The sequence below is a fragment of the Mauremys reevesii genome, linkage group 24, assembly GCF_016161935.1.
Source record: "Mauremys reevesii isolate NIE-2019 linkage group 24, ASM1616193v1, whole genome shotgun sequence".
Lineage (NCBI taxonomy): Eukaryota > Metazoa > Chordata > Testudines > Geoemydidae > Mauremys > Mauremys reevesii.
Window position 1 is genome coordinate 5,124,185 of NC_052646.1, and position 23,268 is coordinate 5,147,452.

A 23,268-nucleotide genomic window follows, 5' to 3' on the forward strand; every position below is an offset into this window, starting at 1 on the left:
ATGTGAGATAATTTGCCCCCCAACATCAGGTCTTATCCTGACCCCAGACAGAGCCTGGCTCAACCCCAAAGAGGTTTAATATCCCTTCCACTAGCCTAGCTCTGGGTAGTCTTGCTAGCTGTATACATGTCCAAGTCCCTTTTGAGTCTTGCTGACTTTTTTGCCTTCGGAGTCATCCTGTGGCAATGAGTTCCACCGTCGAACTGCATACCGCACCGGGGAAAGTATTTCCTTGTATCAGTTATGAACTTGCCACCGGTTAATTCCACCTACTTGTTCCTATGCCAGGAGACAGGGAGGATCTGGATCCTGTGGGGGAAGGGGATTCCAGTGGCACCTCCCACGTGAGGCCGGCCAATTTAGCAAGGTCTTACCCGTCATCTACCCCTGTTATGTTGTAAGGATAACAAAGCTGCTCATCAGTTGAGCCAGGAGCTGCGGCTCCAGTAACACGATCCACGAGCCTCTTTGTCACTCTGAGGCAGGTGGCTGTTGGAATTCTTTGCAAAACATAAACACAAGTTTTAAGAGGGCTGGTTGTTGATTTTAGTCCCATTCGTAAGTTACAACTGAGTCCACCACAATCGATTCCTTTCTGGGGGCCCCCCGGGACTCAAATCCTTGCTGTGATCTGAGCTGTTCCGGGATGAATCTAGCAGGCAGCAAGATGCCTGGCTGAAAGAATGACCTGTAATAACCGGGGCAGATTCTAGAAGGAATGTGCAGGGATGTCTCCTGCTTTAGCACGAAGGCATGTCTTCCTGAACCCAGCATATAAACTCAGCCTGGAGCAACAAAGTTTTATAATGTCTGGCATTTAAAGCAGAAGAGATGTTTTCAGGATGTCCACGCACACGGTGTCGTGTTTGGATAGGGGTATGTTTCAGTCTGTGGGTGTGTCCAGGTATATAAATGACTTACACTATCAAACAGTGTGTTCAGAGCCCTTGCTCTGCTCCACAGGACAGGATAAGAGTGTACTACAGCTACCAGCTGAGGGAGCTGCTCTCGCAGCTCAGGTGGTGTAGTCTTGTGCTTGAAGGTCTGGATTTCAAACTGCATCACTGAGCCCAGCGGGGACGGTGTGTCTGTGTGTGTTTGAATCTTTTGTGTACATGGGCGTGTTTATGTAGGGTCGGTGCATGCACCTGTCAAAGGTATTTTGGTGGATGGAGAGAATGTTGCCTAGGCTAGAAAAGGTGCCAGGCAGCGAGCTGGGAGTGTTGGACAGCTGGCTCTGAATGAGGGGCAGGATGGTGCAGTGGTTAGGGTTTGGAAGACATGGGGGTAAGTCCCAGCTCTGCTGTAGACTCCTTGGGTGACTGTGGACCAGTGTCTGGGCCTCCATTCCCCATCTGTACAAGTGGAGCTAACAGCAGCTGCCCTGTGTCATGTGCTAAAGATCACAAGGTTCTGGGGCGGATGCGGGATGGGCCCTGGTTTCTCTCTTTGGGATCTTGGCCAGAGCCGCCCTGTTTTCACGCTGTTCCCTGCACGCTGGCACGGCTCCCACCTGCGCACGTTTCGCTCCTGAGCAGCCAGACACTTCATGCCCCGATGCAGGGAGGGGAAGGAGCTGGCAGGGGCAGATTGTCTTGGATAAAATAATAGTAGATGGTGCTTTCCATCAGTAAGTGCTCCAAGTGCTTTCCCAAGTGGGTCAGTATGGTTAACCCCATTTTACAGATGGGGAAAATGAGGCAGAGGGAGGCGCAGTGACTTGCCCAAGATCACCCAGTAGGCCAAGGGCAGAGCTGGGACTAGAACTCAGGTCTGCTGAGTCCTGGTCCAGTGCGCTAGCCACTTGGATATGCTGCCGCCTCTTCCTTGATCCCTTTTAAATGCACAGATTGACACATCGGACAGGCAGTGGCTTCTGTACTGAGATTGCTGGCTTGGTGAGGAGTAACTTGGGGTGCAGGAATCGATCCACATGAGTGGTGTATTTTCTGGGGTAGCAGCATTCCCAGGAATGGCTTTGTTATTGAGGACCCCATACAAGCTACAGTGGGGTGCCCCCCAAAATAATGTCCCAGTGCTGGAACAGGGGAACTGGATGCATATCTCACTAAGGCCCTAATCTGGACTCTCTCACTGTCGTTCCTGAGCACCTCACCTCTGTTTATCATCACCACTCCCCTGTGAGGCAGGACTACTAGCCCCATTATACAGATGGGAAAATGGAGGCCCGGAGCGGCTAAGTGACTTACCCAGGGTCACACAGGGAGTCTCTTGCAGAGCAAGGAATTGATCCCAGGATTTCCAGGTCCCAGACCAGCCCTTCCCCTCCATCATCTATCCTGCCATGGAGCCCCCTAAAATCACTCTGTCTGACCCAGCCAATCCCACTGCTGCTGGGGTGGGGACGCAGCAGGGGATGTGCTTTAGGGGGCCACGGACCTTTGAAGTGCCATGGGCTTATGGGTGAGTGTGTGTGAGGGGCCCCCCGTTTGTGCCGATCCACAGCGGTTGTGAGCGTGGATTTCCCTATGCTCCCCTGCAGTGGTCACTGTGTTGCCAATTTAGTTGTTTTCCAGCCCCCCCTGTAAATTCGTACCCCCCGGCCCCCATTTCAATTCCTGGCGAAAACACTAATCAGCTGCTCCCCTGACTGTGCGTAGGGCTGACGCCGAGGTGTAGTCAGTGGTGCCTTTAGCAATTACCAGATGCTCTTCTAGGCAGATCCGAGACTTCCACTGTAGCCCCATGGGCTTGGCTGGGTCCCTTGACTATTGATGACTCAAGGCTCCGAGATCAGCAAACAGACTCTGCCACAAACAACCCACACCTTAGTGCCGTGTTTCCTGGGCAGGCAGGCCGTCCTTGTGCCCTGCAGTGCCCAGAAATGCGCAGCAGAGACGATGCAAACAGTAAAGGCAGAGGCATTTTTTGTTTGTTTTTGCGGGGAGAGGGCGCGGGAGGAATGGAAGAGGAAGAAGGGATGTCTACAGGGCCGAGGGGGAGCGGATACCGTCGTGATCAGAGCCAGCAGGAAGAGAATTTAAGTGCCAGCGGGTGCCACCTGCTGTTGTCTGCACACCTTGGATTCCATTTGTTGTGCCAGTGTTTTGATGTGGCTTCTTGGTAGGTGACGCACGGCTGTGAATAGGACAGAATACCACACAGGCTGCTGCACCGAGCAGTTGCCTCCACTCCAGCTTTGGGTGAGATCCTGGGCAGAACACTCAGGTTTCTTTAAGCCCCATCTATATGGGCAGAGGGGAGCATTGTTTAATGTCTCCTCCTGATCTATTATCATCAGTTTTGCGGTAACAGCCGGGAGCCGCAGTCATAGCCCAGCACCCTGGGGTGCTAGGTGCTGTACAAACACAGAACAAAGCCACAATTCCTGCCCCAAAGAGCTTACAGTCCAACCTAACAGGACATGGCATTTATACAGGGCATAGGTTCTCAGCCTGGGGTTGGCAGAGAGAGGTCGGAGTCCTGACTGGCTGCTCATATTACTGAAAGGAAGTGGGGTCCTGGCTAGATCTTGGCAGAGTATGGGAGAGTTCTGACGCTGTGTTCTTGATATGAGAAAGGTTGAGAGCTGCTGGTCTGGTGCTGTGTGGACATTGATTCCTCTTTTCAGCTCCCTGAGAGGTGGGTCTGGATTGTTCCCTCCATTTTACAGAAGGGTAAACTGAGGCACGGGGGAAGTGACTTGCCTGAGATGACACCCTGAGTCAGTGGCAGAATCCACAGTGGGGCCTCCTGTCCTGGCGCTCTAAGCCCTGGCCAGCATGCAAATCCCATGGACATCAGCGAGCATTGGAGGGCAGCGCCTCTTAGAGTCAGGCCCTGAGCTTGTATTTCTGTTCGGCGAGCCTCGCTTGGAGCATGAATCTGCCTTTCAAACCGCGGACTCTCCTGGGCCTGGGTCTGATTGGACATGGTTTGCTTCCCACTTGCCAGAAAGGGCTTTGCTGCTGCAATGTGACACGGGCGTCTCCAGTGGAACAGATCTGCAAGTATTCCTGGGCCTCAGTTTCCCCATCTGTGAAACAGGGAAAGCAGCACTTCCCTACCGCGCAGCCTGTGGGGAGCATAACACACAGGCTCATGGGGTGCCCCCTGGCTAGATGCATTATTAATCTGTCCCTGCATAGGCTACTGGATGAGGGAGCTTGCTCTCTGCAACTGTACATGGCGTTAAGAGTACTGTTCCCATGATTCCATCAAGGGGGTCTGGAGACCTGACAAGCCATGTGTTAGCCAATAGCCTGATAGAGGCGTGTTGCTCTGGGCACGTTATTTAACAGGAGAGAGTTAAATGCAGATCTACCTGCGTCCCTTGCCTTCCTCCACATCTGCTCTGCTATCCTGCATGGTCTGGGGATATTCCCGAGCAGGATTTATAAAGAGCCAAAGAAAAGGTAACCTGAACTCTTCAAGGCAATCCGTGCCACCCGCGAGCCCAGTGCAGGATGGGCTGGGAGTGACGAGGGCTAAGCCAGTTGCCCACCAGCCTGAAGTGCTTTGCTGCAGTTCAATCACATCACTTTAAGAACGGATTTCAGCTGAATTAGTGCAACTTCTGTGTGGAGACAAAAATCGAGCCGCCAGGCCTGACTTCCGCTCCCTCTGCCTTGTGCAACCACTCTGGTTCACAGTGAATGTAAAATGCAGCTAGATCTGGGTGTTTCCCACCCACTTTGTGTGGGGGTAAATGGTGGTCCCTACCCTCGCAATTGTATCCCAGCTCTTGTGATATTTAGTATTTTTTTTCCTTCAAGCCCCAACTCCTGGAGTCACGTGATTTGGGGAGAACATAAGAATGGCTGTACCGGGTCAGACCAAAGGTCCATCTAGCCCAGTATCCTGCCTACCGACAGTGGCCAATGCCAGATGCCCCAGAGGGAGTGAACCTAACAGGCAATGATTAAGTGATCTCTCTCCTGCCATCCATCTCCACCCTCTGATAAACAGACGCTAGGGACACCATCCCTTACCCAGCCTGGCTAATAGCCATTAATGGACTTAACCACCATGAATTTATCCAGTTCTCTTTTAAACGCTGTTATAGTCCTAGCCCTCACAGCCTCCTCAGGCAAGGAGTTCCACAAGTTGACTGTGTGCTGTGTGAAGAAGAATTTCCTTTTATTTGTTTTAAACCTCTGCTGCCTATTATTCGCAGGGATTTGTTTAAAGTAAGTTTCTAGCTCTTGTGATTGCTGAGGGAAGCTGGACAACATGATCCCAACATGAAAGGCTCAGAGATAAGGAGGCAAAGGGGAAAAAAAGAAGCCAAATTATTTATTTTTAAAAAATCTTATGATTTATCAGCTGATCCCATGATTGCATGGGGCTGATGCTGTTATGTAAATGACTCCATACAGTGCAGGGCAGTGGTGAAATCAGAACCTAGGGATATGTCCTGGCTGATGTCATGGGGAATTTTGCCATTGATTTTAACAGGGTGAGAATTTCAGCACTAGTCCAGTGATTTAAAGAGTTCCCAGCACCTGCATCTCTTCAGACACGGTGCGGCCCATGTTCACATTCTTAACATTCCAAACGGTGCCCAGTAAGCAGGCTCGGAGGGGTTAGAACCCACACTAAAGAGAGGACAAACCATTTCCATCAATAACAATTGAAATTTCCAGCTAGGCAAAGCAGGAAAAATGCTGCTTGAGAGAGTTTAACTTAACCATAATACTTAGTCCTTCCACAAATGCAGGGCACTGGACTAGATGACCTTGCGAGGTCCTTTCTAGTCCTAGGATTCTGTGATTTTTTTGGTGTGTATTTTCACGCTATGTGTATTGATGTTGACAGTTTGTGACTTACTGGTTACAAAGCTTTCATTTTTTATGTCTCGGCATCCCCTGTCATTCAATAATTGTCTGACACCTGCTCCCATAATTTCTGGCATCTGTGAACATTTAAATAGGTCAAAATAGGGGGGAAAAGGCATAAACCCCATAATTTTGCCCAACTCTGAAAATGTAAATTGATAAAAATACACATTGATATTATCCGTTGACCTAACAATTGAATTCTGCCAAGCCTGCTAAGACAATTTTTATTAGGCTTTTTAAAAAAAATTCTTGGTCACTTTCTCATTATAAAACCATGGTCTCGAGAACAATAAGGATGTCCAGGAATCTCTCACATGTTATAAGGCTGCAACTCCATCAGGAGTGACTGGTGAGCTCAGAAATTGTCAGCATGATGCCGGAATGGCTCCCCCCTCTTCAGTTTGGGAGGCTTTGCTGAACGCCAGCGAGGGATGTGATCAGACAGTTAAAGCCCCTGATGTGGAAGCAGGACTCCTGTGTTTTGTTCCTGGCTCTGGAAGGGGCATAGGAGACTGGGAGTCCGGACTCCTGGGTTCTAATCTTGGCTCTGCAAGGGAAGTGTTTCCTACTGGTTAGAGCGCGTTTTGGACAGGTCCCGTTGAAACGGTTCGTTTTGATGTTTCCGAAATATTTCGATTTTGTTTTTCAGGCTGGAGTCACAGACTTGAGGGCGGGGGCGTTGCTGCCTGGGGAAGTGAGCGCTGGGTGACAGTGAGTGCTGGCATGCCAAGGAGATGAGTTTGTTACAGCCCCCGCTAGGGTGGTTTGGTTGTGTAGCTCCTGCTAGAGCAGCTCCTGCTTTCAGCGGTGGGCACCATGCGCTCGCAAATGCTTCCCAGCTGAGGTTGCCCAGGTCATGGCATTCGCCTCCAGGTTCTCTTCCCTGCTGCTGCTGATGGGAGCCTGGCCCCTTCGGGGGTGGGGACTGCAAGGAGTAGAACAGGGGACTCCCGAGGCTGGATTAGATCTGGGGGGGGTCCCATCGAGTCCCGCATCTCATCTCTGACAGTGGCCAGCACCAGCTGCGTCAGAGGAAGGTGCCGGATCCCTGCAGTAGCAGATGAGAACGTGGGTCAGGCCCAGAAGCCCTGTCCCAGCCCTCTCCTCGCTCTCCCCGAGATCAGTCCCAGCCTCCCAAATCCCTCTTCTCCACCCCTCCCCCACCCCTGGCATTTCTTTTTCTTTTCTTCTTTTTTTTCTTTTTCTTTTTGCCTGTTCCTCCCCCTCTCAGTGGCTTGGGTCTCAAGCCTGTTTACATTCCCCAGCAGCACACACAGCGTGTATGACGTGCTCGTCTGATCTCCTTTCTCCGAGTGTGAGGGTGAGTCCTGTTCTGGATTAAAGCTCGAAAGATGGGTTGGGCTGATGAGCTGTATTCATTCACTACCAAATACTTCTTCTAAAAGTACAGGCAGGATGCACGCAGGGCTGGGCTCATCGTCAATTACGTGTTTGATCCATTTCAGAAGGAGGCCGCGTGTGGGCTGGGGGTAGGGTCCTGGCTGGGGAGTCAGGATTTGTGGGTTGTATTCCTGGCTCCAGGAGGGGCGTGGGGCCTGCCGGTTAGAGCAGGGGACTGCACGTCAGGACTCCTGGGTTCTGTTCGTAGCAGTGGCAGAGAAGTATTTGATTGGGAGTCAGGACTCCTGGATTCCCAGCTCTGCCACTGATTTCCTTGGGTGACCTTCAGCAAGTCACTTCCTCTCCCTTTGCCTGTCTCCCCATTCGTAACCCCCCCCCAACCTCACCCCCTACCAAAACAATACTCAGTTCTCCCCCTGGGGAGCGGGTGAGAGAGAGGACATATCACAAACGCCAGATGGTTGGTGGCTTAATGCACACCTGGAAGAAGCTCACTTGCTACTGTGAGGAGGAAGGTCCTTGGATTGCAATCTCTTTGGGCGGGGGCTCTCATTTTGTTCTGTATTTGTACAGCGCCTGGCACCATGGGGTCCTGGGGCATGATTGGGGCTCCTAGATGCTCTGATAATTGAAAGAATAATTCATAAGAGAAGTTATGAGACTGTCTGTAGAGTCTAGTAGAACAGAGACGTTGCCTCCCCACAAGGGAGTTTTTTTTGCGGGGCGGGCTAATCCAGTGCACTGAGCTCCTCAGATGGAAGGGGAAGGCTGATTTCTAGTCTCTCTCTCCCCATCTGAGCCACCCACCCTGCCTGGGTCATCAGCAGGGGACTGACTTCCCCTGCTTGAGCTAAAAGAGTTGCTCCGCTCCCTGGCAGCAGTAGTAAGCCTTTATCCTCTAGCAGATCAGCTACTGGCTGGAGTGGGGACACACACGCACATAGCCAGTGGGTCATGCTAGCCCTGCAGGGGGAACTGTGGCCCCAGAAGGAGAATCTCATTGGGGGGGGGGGGCACTTTGATTTGCTTTTCAGTCACTTCCCTGATTCTGGAGCTGTGGCTCTGAGATGGGCGCTGGCCTCTTGGAGTGGTTCCCTGGGGGAAAGGCTGGCCTGTCCTCACCCCCTGCCCCTCCCCACGCACCCCAGTGGGAATCCTGCTGTGTTGTGTACACTCCTCCAGGTTTCCATGGGAGCGCTTCCCGGCCTGCACCCTATCAGCTGACTGCCTCTCAGATCGGCTTCCTTTTCCCTTCTGTGCTAGATATTCCCACCCACCCCCGTTAGCTCCTGGCTGGCTCAGTCCAGCCTGCTGAGTGGTTAAATCGGTGCTGGGTCCACCCAAACTGCCCCTTCCCCAGGGCTCCTAGAGCCTCCTTCTCAAAGCCAGACTCTTCCTCTCCCTCCACACGAGTCCTCGTTCGTCTCCTGCTCCCAGCCCAATGCTCCTGATTCTTCCCTAGCCTCCAGATTTGCCCATCGTTACATACTGAATTGGTATCAGAGCTAGGAATAGAACTCAGGCATCCTAGTGCCCAGTCCCTGCTCTAACCATTAGACAACACCTAGAGCTGGGTATAGAACCCAGGCATCTCCCAGTCCCATCCGCTATCACACTACCTTGTTGTGAAAAGAGAGCTAAATTTGTCAGGAGTTCTGCCCCCTTTGTTTTAATCCCTAGAGAGGCCACGCTCCCCTTCCGGAGTTGGGATGGAACCCAGGAGTCCTAGATCCCAGCTTTAACCACTAGACACCACTCCCCTCCCAGAGCTGGGAAATGGATCCAAGGCTCCCTGTCCCCTCTTCTAACCACTAGCTCATGCTCCTCTCCCATTTTTTTTGCTCCATCACTGTATATGGAAAATTGGTAACTGGCTCTAGGACAATTCAGCAAAGATCTGACAGCTGATAAAGGGCCGAAGGGGAGGAAAGTTCTTGTCAGCTGACTGTGCCTGGGCACTCGAAAACAGGAAAGCAGCTGAGCTCATCCCGTTTGCCCCGGGGCGGTAGCGAGGAAGTTTGTATGTCGGGGAGAAAGAGGACGCCGCAGGCTGGCCACAAGCGTGGGGAGGCGTCAGTGCAGACAGAGACTGGAGCCGATCTCCGCAGGAGCAGGTGAAGAGGGGGAGTCTGTGGCAGCTAGAACAGAAGGATGGGGCTGATCACACATGGAGGAAAACGCAGGGTTTGGTCGGTGACTGAGCAGGGCTAATAGGCCTGGTGTTAAAGATGGTTGTAGGATGGGCAGCATGATCTGGTGGAGCGGGCACTGGGCTGAGCCTCAGGACTTCTGGGTTCTATGCCTGTCTCTGCCACTGACCTGCTGGGTAATCTTGGGCAAGTCCCTTCCCCTCTCTGTGCCTCAGTTTCCCTCCTGCCCTTTGTCTGTTTTAGATTGTGAGCTGTTCCAGGCAGGGCACGGTCTTTCACTGTGTGTCTGGTCGGCTTTCTCTTTCTTCGCGCGCGGCGCGCCGGCGGTGCGCGCCGCTGGGGCCTGGCGGGTCACCGGTCCTCTGTGCTGGTGGATCATCCACAGGCACGGGAGGTCCAGTCCACCGCGCCTGCCACACCCGGCGCGACAGGCAGAGCGCCCCCCGCAGCATGCCGCCCCAAGCATGCGCTTGGCGCGCTGGGGTCTGGAGCTGGCCCTGTGTTTGGTGCAGCATGTAGCATGTTGAGGCCTCCAGGTGCTACTGTAATCATAATATTGTAGCCAAGGGCCCGTCCATACTAGGGCTCCCAACATTGCAATGTCATTAACCTCCCACCCTACGTGGGTCATCAGCAGGGTGTGACCAAGGATCTGCAGCACAACTGTCTGCTACTTGAGCTAAAGGAGTAACTCCGGCAGTTGGCAGCAGTAGTAGCCTGTTATCTTCTATGTGCAGATAGAGCCATGACTAGGGCTCTACCAAACTCACGGCCATGAAAAACGCGTCACGGACCGTGGAATCCAGTCTCGCTCTGTGAAATCTGGTCTCTTATGTGCTTTTACCTTATATTATACAGATTTCATGCAGGAGACCAGCGTTTCTCAAATTGGGGCTGCCAACCCAAAAGGGAGTTACAGGTTATTTTACAGGGGGTTGCAGTATTGCCACCTTTACTTCTGTGCTGCCTTCAGAGCTGGGTGGTTGGAGAGTGGCAGCGGCTGGCCAGGCACCCGGCTCTGAAGGCGATGCCCCACCAGCAGCAGCGCAGAAGGGTGACAATACCATCCCGTGCCTCCCTTATTTCTGCACTGCTGCCTTCAGAGCTGGACGGCCGGAGAGCGGCAGCTGCTGACTGAGGGCCCAGCTCTGCAGGCAGCAGCGCAGAAGTAAGGGTGGCAATGCCAGACCAGGCCATCCTTACTTCTGCCCTGCTGCTGGCGGCGGCTCTGCCTTCAGAGCTGGGCTCCCGGCCTGCAGCCGCCGCTCTCCAGCTGCCCAGCTCTGAAGGCAGCGCCGCCGCCAGCAGCAGCACAGAAGAGCAGCAGTTCTGCAACCCCCACCTGCCCCATTACCTTGCGACCTCTCCCCCCAATTCCTTTATTGGTCAGGATCCCTAAAATTACAACACCCTGAAATTTCAGATTTAAATAGCTGAAATCATGAAATTTACGATTTTTAAAATCCTATGACTGTGAAATTGACCAAAAGAGACTGTGAATTTGATAGGGCCCTAGCCATGACCCATAGTGAGGGTATGTCTTCACTGCAGAATTGGTCTGGACTCTTACCTGGGTGTTCCTCCTAACCCCCAGCCCGGCCACACACACAACCTCTGACCTGAGTTTGGTGCTACTTTCAACCTGAGCTCACTGGCCTGGCTGAGAGGGGGTGAGATAGATCTCTCTAGTGTAGATGCAGGCTAAACCCCTTGCATGCTGATAGTCCTCCAACGCCTTTCCACAATTTCAACCTTGTGTGGCCGGAAGGACGGACAAGTTCTCCCACAATTTGCTGGGAAAGAATCCTGGAGCATCTCGGTTCTCTGCAACACAAAGAACCAGGGAAATGTCCTAGCGACCCAGAAGTCCTAGCGACAGATACAGGGGGAACGGGGTGGGGGACACAGAACCAGTGAGGACACAGTCATCCAGGCAGGGCTTTGTAGCAAGGAGGCTTAGAACCCACAATCCCAATCACTCCTTGTACCTACTGCATCCCAGGAGGGGCAGGTCTAAACTAGGGGTGCAGAGGAGGCGGTAAATATGCAGACACATGTGGATGCTCAAATTGTCCGACAGCCACTGAATGTAGGGCCCTTGGGTTTCCCGCGGGGAGGGAGATTTGTGGTGAGCTGACTGTTCGCAGCCCTCCCCTCCACAAAGACACCAACGTGACCCGCAGTTACAGGAGCCATCATCTTCCTACCGAGCTCAGGGCAACCATATATAATACCTAGTTCTCCTGCAGCACCTTTCCTAGCTGAGGCCTTGTCTGAGCCAGAGGATAGACCCTGTCCGTCGGCTGCATTAATGCTGCTCCCAAAGAGACATGCCAGGGTCTGAGCTAATCAAGGGTCACCCCACAGCTGGGCGGGTGAAGGAGCCTAGGGCTGGGTAAGGTGATGGTGTTACAGCTAGGGGAGAGTGAGCTGGATTCCGTTCTGCCTCCCGCATCATTCACAAAACAGGTGTCTCCTGTTCTAATTTGCAGAACTTTTCCTGCTGGCGATACTGACCGGGGGTGGGCAGGAAGTATTACCCATCCCCTGAGGCTGCCTTTCTTATCACTTGTTAAGTGCCTTGAGAAGATACAGTAAAGAGAAAGGCAAAGTATTTATTATAAATAAGAGAGTAACTCAGAGAGGATGGGTGGCCTTGTGGTTAACAGCAGTAGCCTAGGATTCAGGAGATCTAGGTTCAATTCTTAGCTGTGCCACAGACTCCCTGTAGGACCACGGGCATGTCACTTAGGGTATATCTAGACCTCAATCAGTGTCTGTGACATACCCCAGTCCTGGAACAGTGAGGCTGCAGCAACTAGAGACACCTTTAATTTTCCTGGGCCTCAATTCCCCATCTGTAAAATGGGATTATTTATTTATTTTGATAACGTTGCTTCCTTTGTCTTGTCTATATAAGCTCTTCAGGGCAGGGACTCTCTCCTACTGTGCGTCAGTGCAGTGCCTAACACCGTCTCAGCTGCGGTCTCTGCACTGTACTATCACAGTAATAATAATAATGATGCAAAGAGCAGAGGTGGCATTTCAGATCTCATGGGGCTGGTAGGACAATTATCTCTCGCAAATGCAGCTGGACGCTAGCGAGAGGGGATAAACGGGCCCTTTCTTTTTTAATAGCATCGCTTTTGTGAGCACGCCTGAAAAGTCTGGGCTCTCAAACCGGCAGCCAGGTAAGCCCAGGAGCTCCGGCAGCAGCCAATGGAATAGGTCTCATGGACTCCTCAAAGCACCACGTGAGCTTTTCAACTAACACCGGGGCTGGGCCTCTTTTTCTTCAGTCTGACTCACCACCTCTGCACTGAAGGCAGGTCACTATCTGGACGGTTTTTGCTTTTAGCACCATGACCTCACGTTGACCTGTGAGTCACCAGTCTCCGGGTGAGAGCATTTGAGTGCAAAATCAAAGGAAAGGAATGTCTGAGCAGGCCTTCATGATGGTCCCTCTGCAACTTACAAATTTCATGCAGTGGCCAGGAATCATTAAAGCCACTTCTTGGGCCGAGCCTTCCCAGGTGTGTCGATAGATCATCAGGCCTTGCAGAAATGGCAGCAGTCGTCGTCTAATCCAATTTCTGTACTTAGCTAATGAGGCATCGGATTATTATTATTGTATAACTTATTATCATAGCATCTAGGAGCCTTCACCATGGACCATGGTGCCAGGGGCTGTACAAATGCAGAACAAAAATATAGTCCCTGCCCTCCTGTTAGCATTTTAAGGGCCAGGTCATCAGCTGGTATAAGTCAGCACAGCTCCACTAACTTCAGCAGGGCTCTGCTGATTACCAGCAGCTGAAGACTGGGAAAGTAAACTGGATCAAAATTGGGAGGCTGGATATCCCTCTGTCTTGGGTAGTTTAGACACAACAAATCCTGCATCTTGGCAGGGGATCAGACTAGATGACCCTTGCGGACCCTTCTAACCCTCTGGGTCTATGACTTTTGGGGCCCATTCTTGAAGGTCTGTGGTTGAACTTTGCATTTCTTTCCTGGAAGTCAATGAAGCGAATCTCTCTTCTGTTTATGGTCAGTTTCACATTCAGTGCTGCCTGCCCGGCAGCGTTTGGGTTGCAGACAACGGCGGGGGAGCAATCAAACTGGCTCAGGGGTGGATCCAGTCAAATCGGTTTGAGGTTTTGTAAATGCTTTTAGGTTGTTGGGATTTGGAACCAAGCCTGCGTGGCTGGTGCTCCCGGACTGCTGGATTTCCTCTAGAAATGGTGTGAATTTCATTACCCCAAAGACCTTTTGTTGGCTAAGTCCAATTTACTCTCTCACTTCACATGATTGTAAAATGAGGCCCTGAGAAGTGATGACTCACCCCAGGTTGCACTGGGAGTCTGTGGCAGAGAAGTGAATTGAACTTGGGTGTCTCGAGTCCCAGGCTAGTGCTCTAACCACTGCCCCCTCCTTCCTCTAAAAGGTATTAAGCCCTATTCTACAGCGGGGGAAACTGAGGCACAGTGACTTGCTCCAGGCCAGACAGTGCGTTGGTGTAAAAAAACCAGGCGTAGCTAGCTCTAACCATTGAACCACACTGCCCTTCAATGTAACTTCAGCCCTAATGATTGCTAAACGGCAGCTCTAGGTTGCTTTCTAAATGCTGAATTCCCCTCTTTGTCGTTAGGTATTAACTACGCTCCCTGCCTAGTGTGATTTCCCCATCTATGTTTTATGTTTTCTGCTGGTGTTAGAAATGCCAGGCGAGCTGTAACGGGACCGCGATTGCTCGTTGGATCTGGATCTCAGTCCAGCAGTGAGCTGCCTTGGATGCTGTGGCATGTTTACACAGGAAATGCATCACATCAGGGGAGGGACAGAGACTAGCAGGACCGGGCGGATGGTTTGGTGGTTAAAGCACAGGCCTAGGTGTGGGGACACGTGAGTTCTATTCTTGCTTCTGCCACAGACTTCCTGTGTGATTTTCAGTTCAGGTCCTTCGGCTGGGGTTTGCAAAGGAGCCCTAGGGATTTAGGAGCCCCGGTTAAATTGGATTTAGGTGCCTTAGCCTCCTTGGGAAACCCCCAGCCACAGTGTGGTGCATGAGACTGGGGAAAGAGGGTCATGTTTCAGGAGGGGCCTCGTTTTGTGTGACACGGAGGGCAGAGTAGTGCAAACTGGGCGAGCCAGGGTGCTCAAGACAAACACAAGCCCCTCCGTGTGTAATGCTGACCCCTCTGCCGTCTCCATACAGATCTTTCCTACAGCTCCGCTGCGTCGGGTTTTCTTTAACCAGGGGCTAGAAGTGGGCAGCCTCCCACCCACCTGACCCGGCCTGCCTTGGGCTTTGATGGGAACCGGGCATTGGTGGGGAGCTGGCAGAAGGAATTGCCTGGCAGGCTGCTGGACGCCCTCTGTCCCAGGACTGGCGTAAGACGCCTGCTCCCGCTTGTCAGAGGGGCGATGCTGCTGCCGGCACAGGACAGTGGTGCCGGAAGGAGGCGCAATAAATGCTGGTGGCACGTATGTTGCACGATGGGAAGACTCCCAGGCTGGACCCCCTGTCCTCGGGTCCCCCCAAAGAAAATGGTCAGAGCGTCGGACAGCAAAGGCTGTTGGTTTTACAGGAGCACCTAAGCGCTCTTGTCCTGGACCAGGACGCCACAGGGCTGGACGCTGCAGAAAGATGGTCCCTGCCCCAAGGAGCTCGCGGTCGGAGACACGAGACAAGAGATGGATGGAACGAGACAGAGGCTGGATTCCAGGAATGAACCCTCTTGTCTAGGGAGCTTATTAGAGACCCCTGAGTGGCGTGGTCTTTGCAGGGAGAGGTGCACATGCACACTCACCCGCCCGCCCACAACGTGTCCATTTACACACACACACACACACACACCCCTCACACCCACACCGTGTCCATTTACACACACACCCACACACCCACACCGTGTCCATTTACACACACACACACACACACACCCACACCCCACACCCACACCGTGTCCATTTACACACACACACACACACACCGTGTCCATTTACACACACACACACACACACACACACACACACCCCCCGTGTCCATTTAACCCGCGACCCAGGCGTGGAGTGTGTCTAGGGGCAGAGGGGGTGGGGCCGGCTCCTCTTTTCCTTCAGAAATTCTTTGCCGTGTAATGAGTAACTCGGGTGGCGAGATGAGAGGGGGCACTTGGCTTGGGGAGATTTTTTTTTTTCGCTTTCCTCTTAGCGCGCTGGAATATCCAGGGCCGATAACTCCACCCACTCTTGTGCCCGTCTTGTGCCATCCTCCCAGCTCCTAGGCAAAAGGCCCAGGGCGTGAGCGGGTGCCCCCCCCTTCCAGGGTCTGCTCCAAGCCCACGCTAGGCCCGGCAGGGGCGTGTGCTCCCCAGCGAGGGGCGTGCGCTCTCACGTGCGCTCCCCTGCGCTGTAGCGAACGGGCCCGACAGAGGGACCTTTAGGATGAGCGATCCATAGGTGACCTACCCGCCTCTTACAGCCCTGGCTGCTGCTCAGGCTGCCCAGCGGGGCGGCTGCCTGTTGAGCCATGTATCCGCCTGGAGCCCCCCACATCTGCCTAAGAGGGAGGGAGCTGGCCAGAGGAAGCCAGAGGAATTCAGCCCCTTGAGCTGGTCTGCGCCTTGAAGGGCCTGATTCAAACCTGAAGTCAATGGAAAGACCCCCAGGGGGCTTCTGCTCAGGCTGGGGGAGGCAATGAGCAGTTAACGGGGGTGAGTCGCCGCCGCAGTCGTGCCTGGAATGGGACCTGCTCAGCTCTGTGTGTCCTAAGCCCTATACTGCTGACCCACCAGTTCTCCTTTAGCTCAGGTGGCAGCGGGCCCGGCGCTGTCAGCTCAAGAAGAGCTGAGTTCTGTCCCTGCCATGTCCGTGAAGTGCCGAGTGGCGAAGTCTCGGGCAGGAAATACCCGGTGCGGCTACAGACTCATTAAACCATCCATCGTCTCTTGGGGTCAGAGACGGGATGAGAGACGGGAGAGAGCGATTGCATAAGGCAGAGGCAGGGAGGAGTGTGTGTCATATCCCAGAGGAGTTCCCAGCTCTGCTGTGAGCCCTCTGGAGAGGGTGGCTGGGCTAGCGGTTCAAATCCTGCTCCGCTGCAGCTCCCCATGTGATCAGGAGTCACTCACTTAGCCTCATAGAGCCTCAGTTTCCCCAGCTGTACAATGGGGCTAATGCGTCCCAGGAGGGTTGTGAGGATAAATACGTCACAGGCGGCGAGGTGCTCGGATACTGCAGTGAGGGGGAGTGAGTACGACCCACAGGCGCTTGGCTAATTGCTTTGCTGTTTGGGGATGGGTGGAGACTTGTTTTCCCTTAGCGCTTGGCAAGGGGTCGCTGGGAATCAAGGTCTCTTCACTCCCCCAGTGCCCAGTTGCTGTGTCTTGGGGGACCCAGCCAAGAGCCATTGGGGAGCATGGATGCTGGAGCCCCAGATTCTTGGTCGATTCGTCTCCTCCCAGCATCACCCTCTGAGCTGTAGGTCAGCTGCTTGCGGGAGGTTCTGGGGTGGTTTACGACGTGCTCGCTGAATGGGTCTGTTGAAGGGGACATGGGGAAATGGCCAACAAGGGCCATTCCTCTTTATGGCTGTAATAAACTTTAATGTCCACTTGAAAAGCAGCTGCTTTCATGGAAGAGCTCATAAAGAGAGCACGATGGGACGGGGTGGGGATGGATTGGTCAGGGGACACAGGATCAGCTGTAGCAACCAGGAGCCTCAGTTTTCCATCAGCACCCCCAACAATTGCAGGATAAGGCTTGACAGCCGGGTTGTAACTGGGTGCTACAATCCTGCGTAGAGCCGCAGCGCCGTATTGGCTGACTCATCCGGGAGTTAGCGCAGGTGGGTCCTATCAGCTTGAACAGGCAGATGGAACTAGGGGCTGGGAGAGAGGGGAAACTATACACACCAGCAAAGTGGAGAGTTCCCAGATCCAGCGTGTCTGGTGGTGCAGGGGGGAGGGAATGGAGCAGGATGGGAACTTCCACCAAACTTTGTCCTCAGTTACACAGGCAATAGCAGGACAGGCAAGAGACTGCCCCGTGTGGATGTACCCCCACCCTGCTCTGACGTGATCAGCGAGCCTGGTTCTGTCCCAGCATGTTCCAGTTTTTCCCGTGCTCTGGCCTAGAAATTTGGGGCCTTAAAATGGGCAACTGAGTTGTCCCTCTTTCATGCTCAGTAGTTCCCCATGCTGCCCCTCCTCCCCCTACACCCAAGTCGAGCAGGCGCAGCAGTGTCCATCAGCCGTGCCACCAATGCCACTGAGCCCCGGACGGCGGCTCTGGCACTGGTACCACCCGGGCTGGCTGGGGTGGGGACTTGGTCAGCTCTGGCACAAGGCTAGCGGGGAGGGGGTGACGGGCCCCTGCTGGGTGAGGAGTGACCCAGGGTCCTGGCCTTCGATAATCTGGTCACCGTAATCCCCAGGGTCCGCCCTGAGTAGGGGCAGGAGGCCAGCTCGGGCTCTGGGGGCCTGTCCAGGCCTCTGGCAGCGAGGGGGCTGGTCGGTGCCAGTCGGGGTGATGGCTTTGGGGCTGCGGATGCTTGCAGAGCTGAGAACCCACCAACTTGTTTCCTGTAGGAGCTGTATCCTGCGGGGGTGTGGCTGGAGTGGGACCTTGCCTGGGGGCTGTGGGGGCAGTTTGGGGAAGGACAAGCATAGGGGCAGGGAGCAGGCACCGGTCCCAGGGTGAAGCGGGAGTCAGGGGTGAGCGGGAGTCATAGCCAGGGGGTCAGAAACCAGACGGGAGTGGGGCTGGGCGTGAGGACTGGCGCAGGAGCCGTGTGGAGGGGGCTCCCTGGGCCCAGCTGAGCTCGCTGGGTTGCCTAGTGGTCAGGCTGGAGCTGACGGACCCCATCTGATGGGCGTGACCCCAAGTCACCATTGGGAACCCCCTACCCTTCCATACCCGCCCCCAGCCGGCTCGCTGTGACGTTGCTTCTTGACTCAGCCGGGGCCTGAGCTCTCTCTCCTGTCTGTCCCCCCCACAGCGTCCGTCTGTCCCCGTGACTTGAGGATGAACAGCTCCGAGCAATGCCCGGGAGCCTGCGACGGCGCCCCCTGCAGGGCCCGGGGCCAGAAACGCCGCTGCATGTCAGCTGTGGAGCAGGACTCCTGCCCCGACGGCGACCCGGAGGCTGATTGGGAGATGGAGGAGGAGGAGGAGGAGGACCGTTTCCTGGGCGTGCCGTTGCGGAGGTCGTGCACGTCGAGAGCCTCCTTCCGTGGACGGGACTCCTACCGGCGCCACAGCTGGGAGCCCGGCAAGAAGCTGCAGAGCGACCCGGACTACGACCAAATGAGGTACCCAGCCTGGCCCATGGCACCTTCTCTCCCTTCCACGGCCTGGAAGCCTGGATCCCCCACCCCACGCCTGCCATCTGGGCACCAAACTCAGAGCCTAAGAAATGTGCTTGCTGCTTGACATTAATGGTGATTGGGGGGGAGGGGTTAACCCTTGGAACTGGCCGCTGCAGGGTGGTGGTTGGGGTGTGTCTAGCTGCTTGGGTGTATTACTGGTGGAGATGGGGTGTTAACACCTATTGCAGAATGTTATGTGGGCAAGGGTGTGGCTTGTGGATCTTGTTTCTGAAGGGTATTTTGGGGGCAGGCGGTTAACTTACTGCCACAGTCCTGTGAGATATTAACCCATGGAACTGGCTGCTGCAGCGTGCTGCGACTATCTGCCAAGCAATACTACTTGGGGGGACGTTAACCTGTGGAACTGCTTGCCACAGGACTGCACAGAGTTTGGCAAGACCATTGAAAGGCTTAAACCATGTGGCTCGCTCGCACACAGTGATGCCAGCTGGGATAAAAATCTGAGGGCTCCCCATCCCTCTGTTGCAGGACAAACCGCAGCCCCTCTCCGGGCCTCAGTTTCTGCAGCTGTGAAATGATACTGGCCTCCTTTGTAAAGTGCTTTGCGATCTATTGATGGAAAACTCTGTATGTCTGTGCAGCACCTTGCACAGTGGAGCCCTGGTCCGTGGCTAGGACTCCAATCCAAATAGTAATAATAGACCATGGCTCTGTCCTGCTGTGGCCACCTCCCCAGTTCCTGTCCTACCCCGTCTATTCACTGTCGTGAATGCCCTATTGCGTGGGCTTCCCTGGGGACTGGCTCCCGTGGACTGGCCTCCGATGGGGTTGGGGATGTGGGCTCTGATCCCAGGGTCGCCGAGGGGGGCTGCAGCTCTGTTGTTTCTGATCTTGGCTGCCTTTATTCGGTGGCTTCGATTCCCTTTTATCGCCCCTTGGCAGCTGGGCCCAGCGAACGGGCCCGGGGATTGATGGTGACGACCGACAAAGCGATGCTTTGGCAGCTGGCCCAGCTTGAGCCGAGATGCTGGGCTCCATCCTACCTGGCTTGACGAGCTGACCTCCTGCTTTGCCTCGGAGCCTGTTGGCTTTTGCTAGCGAAGCAGAGTCAGGCTGGGTCAGGGCTTGGATGGGAGATTGAAGTGCTCCAGGGGATCGGGGTTTAGAATTTGAACAGGTCAGGATCCAGTTCAGGCCTTTCCCTCGAAAAAGGCAAATGTCATCCCAGGACGTCCAGTAGGGAGAGGGAGGTATTAGCGCCAAGCTGCTGCTAAGACCTCGTCGGGCATCCTGTGTACAATTCTGGCCAGTTGAGTTCAAGAGAGGCGAATGCAGATGGCGGCAAGTGCCGAGAAGGGATCACGAGGGGACTGGGGGGCGGGGTGAACCCTACAGGAGGAGAGTCTCTGGCTTGTTCAGTGTGGCAGAACCAGGGCTGAGATCGAGGGGATCTGGCGGCGCTCTGGGAAGACATTGGGGTGAACCCCAGGGAGGGGGACGAGCTAAAGGACAAATGTTGGCATGAGAACAAAGGGGGATGAAGCGGCTGTGAGTAAATTTCACCTGGGAATTATAAGGTTTTCCAACCATCGGAGGACAGAGGGTCTGGGACAGCCTCCCAGTGGCAGAGGCAATAACCTAACTAGCTTTAGGAGGTGCTTGATCCGTTTCTGAAGGGGATGGTCAGAGGGGCTGCCTGTGACAGCCCTGACCTGGACCCAGTGGTCCCTTCGGGTCCTGTGTTCCGGTTTGACACAAAGTAGGCAGATGGCTCCCCCTGCTGGTAGCTTGAGGCAATTGCGCTCTCAGTGAGCCACCTGCCCGTGGCAAAGACAGAGGCCATTGCTGAGAACCGGGTCCTTTGTTTCACAGTATTTCAGCTCCCCGATAAAGCCGTGCATGGCAAGATCCAGGCCCCAGTGTCTGTAGCAGAAGCCGTGCCCCCTGCTTGCGTGATGGGGGAGCTGGCCCCTCTGACTCACCCTGCTGCTACGCCCACCCCACAGCCCCTTCGTGTGTCTGGTTGAAGCAAAGCCTCTTTCGCTCCGAGGGGAGCGTTGGGTTTTTCTCTTTCGGAGAGTGGCCGGCTCAGGCTGATGATTGGCTTTTTTGTCCGCTGTAAAGAGGCAGCTTTGAAAAATAACCAACCCCCAACCACCAGCCCACTTCTGCAAACAGCGTGGAGGCCGGAGCAGGAAGTCGGGCTCTGAGATCCAGAGACCGATTCTAGAGACGTGCCGGCATTGGGGGAGTAGGGGGAAGGGGAGATCGCGACGGGGGTGAGGGAGGGGTTCATCCAGGGGCCATGTTCAGCAGGCTGTGGTGAGTAAGGTGTGCTCTGTGGGAATGATTTCCATGTCAATTTCCCTCCTGGCCTCTGAGATAGGAGGGGCTGGGTGGGGGGCGGGTGGGTTGTGGTTAAAGCAGGCAACCTGCGTGTTGGAGATGTGGGCTCTGTCCTGGCCTCTGCTTCCCTGGGTTGCTATAAGCATCCAACGCTGTTTGCAAAACTTGCATTAGGATTCAACTTTCCCCTGCTGAAAGTCGGGGGGCGGGTGGGTGTTGGACCCCTTTATGGGTAAGGGAAAGGAAAGAGCAGCATGATCCAAGATGCAGCTGGTTGTGACCTCCCTGAAAAAGAGACGGTTTTTATTTTGAAGCCAGCGGCGAGTTAAACCTCCTGCTATGCTGAAGCATCTATGACTAAATCCCCCTTGGGGACGGATTATCCCTAGCTGCAGGGGCAACAAGGCATCATCATCCCCCTTGTGCAAAAAGGGGGAAACTGAGGCACAGAGTGGGGATGTGACCTGCTCCGAGCTCAGGACCTGCTCCCGGCCTCGGAGGGGAGCTGCTGTCAGAACCAGGTGGGGAGTGTGGCAGTTCTGGCTCCCGGTGCTGAGTGCGGAGCCGGGGGGCATGCAAGGTGCCCTGTGCTGCGGTGGAGGGAACGAAGCAGTCCCAGTGTGCGTTGGTTTGGATTTGGGGTTGGGGGTGGGGAGGCAGCTAGCAGGTTTCTGGGCCCTGGCCTCGGAGTTCTCAGCCTGGCTCTCCCTCGTCTGTTTCAGCGTGAGTTTGAAGGGCCTGGCTCCTGAGGAGCTTGACTCTGCTGCGGGGCAGTTGGACGGCTTCTCCCGACACCGCAGGGACCCCCGCCGGGCCCCCATCATCCGCAGCAATGACGAGCTGGAGTCCCTGCTCTCGCAGGACGAGGAGGAGGAGGAGGACCTGGAGCGGGCTCAGGTAGGGGATGCATCTCCCCTCCCTCCCTTGAGCCCCAGGGGACTTGCCCGAAGGGGGTGCAGGGCCAGATCCTGGAAGGTGCTGGCTATCTCCTGCCAGCTGCTGAGTGTCCTCAGCTCCCATTGGCTTCAGCGAGAGTTCTCTGCACCTCACAGGATCAGTGCCCTTCTCCTCCCCCGCATCTCGCCTACTTGCACCTGCATGTTTGCAGCAATCGTGCAACCAGCTCTCATGCTTCAGGGCCTTGTCCTGCACCTGACACAGATCAGGAAGGAATTATCCCTCTGCTTATGCATCACTACGCACCTGGCTGCAGTTGTATCCCCAGGGGCAGCTGCCTCGCTCTGAAGCACCCGAAACGGGCCATAAGAGGCAGGGATACTGACTCAGATGGGCCAATGGTCTCTGATACAAGATGTGGGGAGACCGGGCAGGAATCCGATCCGCTGTGGAGGGAGGGTGGATGCCGGCGGAGAGGGGCCGAATCTGGTCTGGTAGGGAGGTGAAGAGACAATGAGATGGCCCTGCAGTGCAGCCTGGGAGAGTAGGAGGAAGTTCAGAGCAGACTCCTCAATGAGCTAAGCCAGCCAGGCAACCCCTCCGGTCCATGCCCAGCGCTCTCTGCTCCAGTTCTCAGCTGTTTTCACCGTGACTCTGCGGCTCCCTTTGTTGGCCCGCAGTGGAAGGAGGAAGGCAGAACAGTTCCTGTTCGGGGGCGTGTTAGCCTCGATAAGTGATTTTTCTCTTCTGGGGAAGGGAAACGGCTGGCAGCGTTGGCGGAGGCCCGTGGGGTAAAAGCGAAGTACGGAGCCTCGTGCGAGACCTATAGCCACGGCCTGGCTGCTCGTCCTTCTGTTCCTAGATTGTAGAGCCGGACGGGATGTTGTGATTGTCTCGTCTGACTCTGGGGTGGGGGAACCAGGCCTGGGTGCTGGAACTAAGGGCGTTGGGGGGGCTGCCGCACCCCCTGGCTGGAAGTGAATTCCATCATATACAGGGATAACAGTTTGGTTCAGTGGCTCTCAGTACCCCTGGTACAAATTGTTCCAGCCCCCCATGAACCATGGCTGGGGGGAATCTGTTTGCCCTTCCTCTGCTAGACCGAAGAACCCGTTAATTCCCGGTGGGATCCAGTCACCCCTTCACCTTCCCTTTGTGACACTAAACAGATCGAGCTGCTTGTGCGGGCCCCTCTTGGACGCGTCCTCCGATCCTTTCATCCGGCTCGTGCCTCTTCCCTGAACCTTCGCCAGCCTCCTGCTGGAATTGTGGACACCAGAAGGGGCCCAGGATTCCAGCTGTGATCACGCTGGGGCCAGATGCAGGTCCCACGGTGCTTTAACAAACATCGGGGGTGGGGGTGTTTAACCCCTGGTTTCCTGGCTA

The 23,268-nt window shown here is 54.7% G+C and overlaps 1 protein-coding gene across 3 annotated transcripts in view; it reads left to right on the forward strand.

Moving 5' to 3' along the window:
* The window catches only part of ARHGEF2 (Rho/Rac guanine nucleotide exchange factor 2), a 126,743-nt gene that overhangs the window by 2,881 nt on the left and 100,594 nt on the right, over window positions 1-23,268 (forward strand). For 2 of the 3 annotated variants that reach the window (XM_039512712.1, XM_039512710.1), the window contains 2 exons: window positions 18,309-18,621; window positions 21,708-21,882. In XM_039512712.1, the coding sequence (XP_039368646.1) occupies window positions 18,335-18,621; window positions 21,708-21,882 (462 nt within the window). In that variant the 5' untranslated portion in view covers window positions 18,309-18,334. Of the gene's footprint in view, window positions 1-3,056; window positions 3,085-18,308; window positions 18,622-21,707; window positions 21,883-23,268 lie in introns of those variants that run through there. The other variant, XM_039512709.1, reaches the window with a different exon arrangement.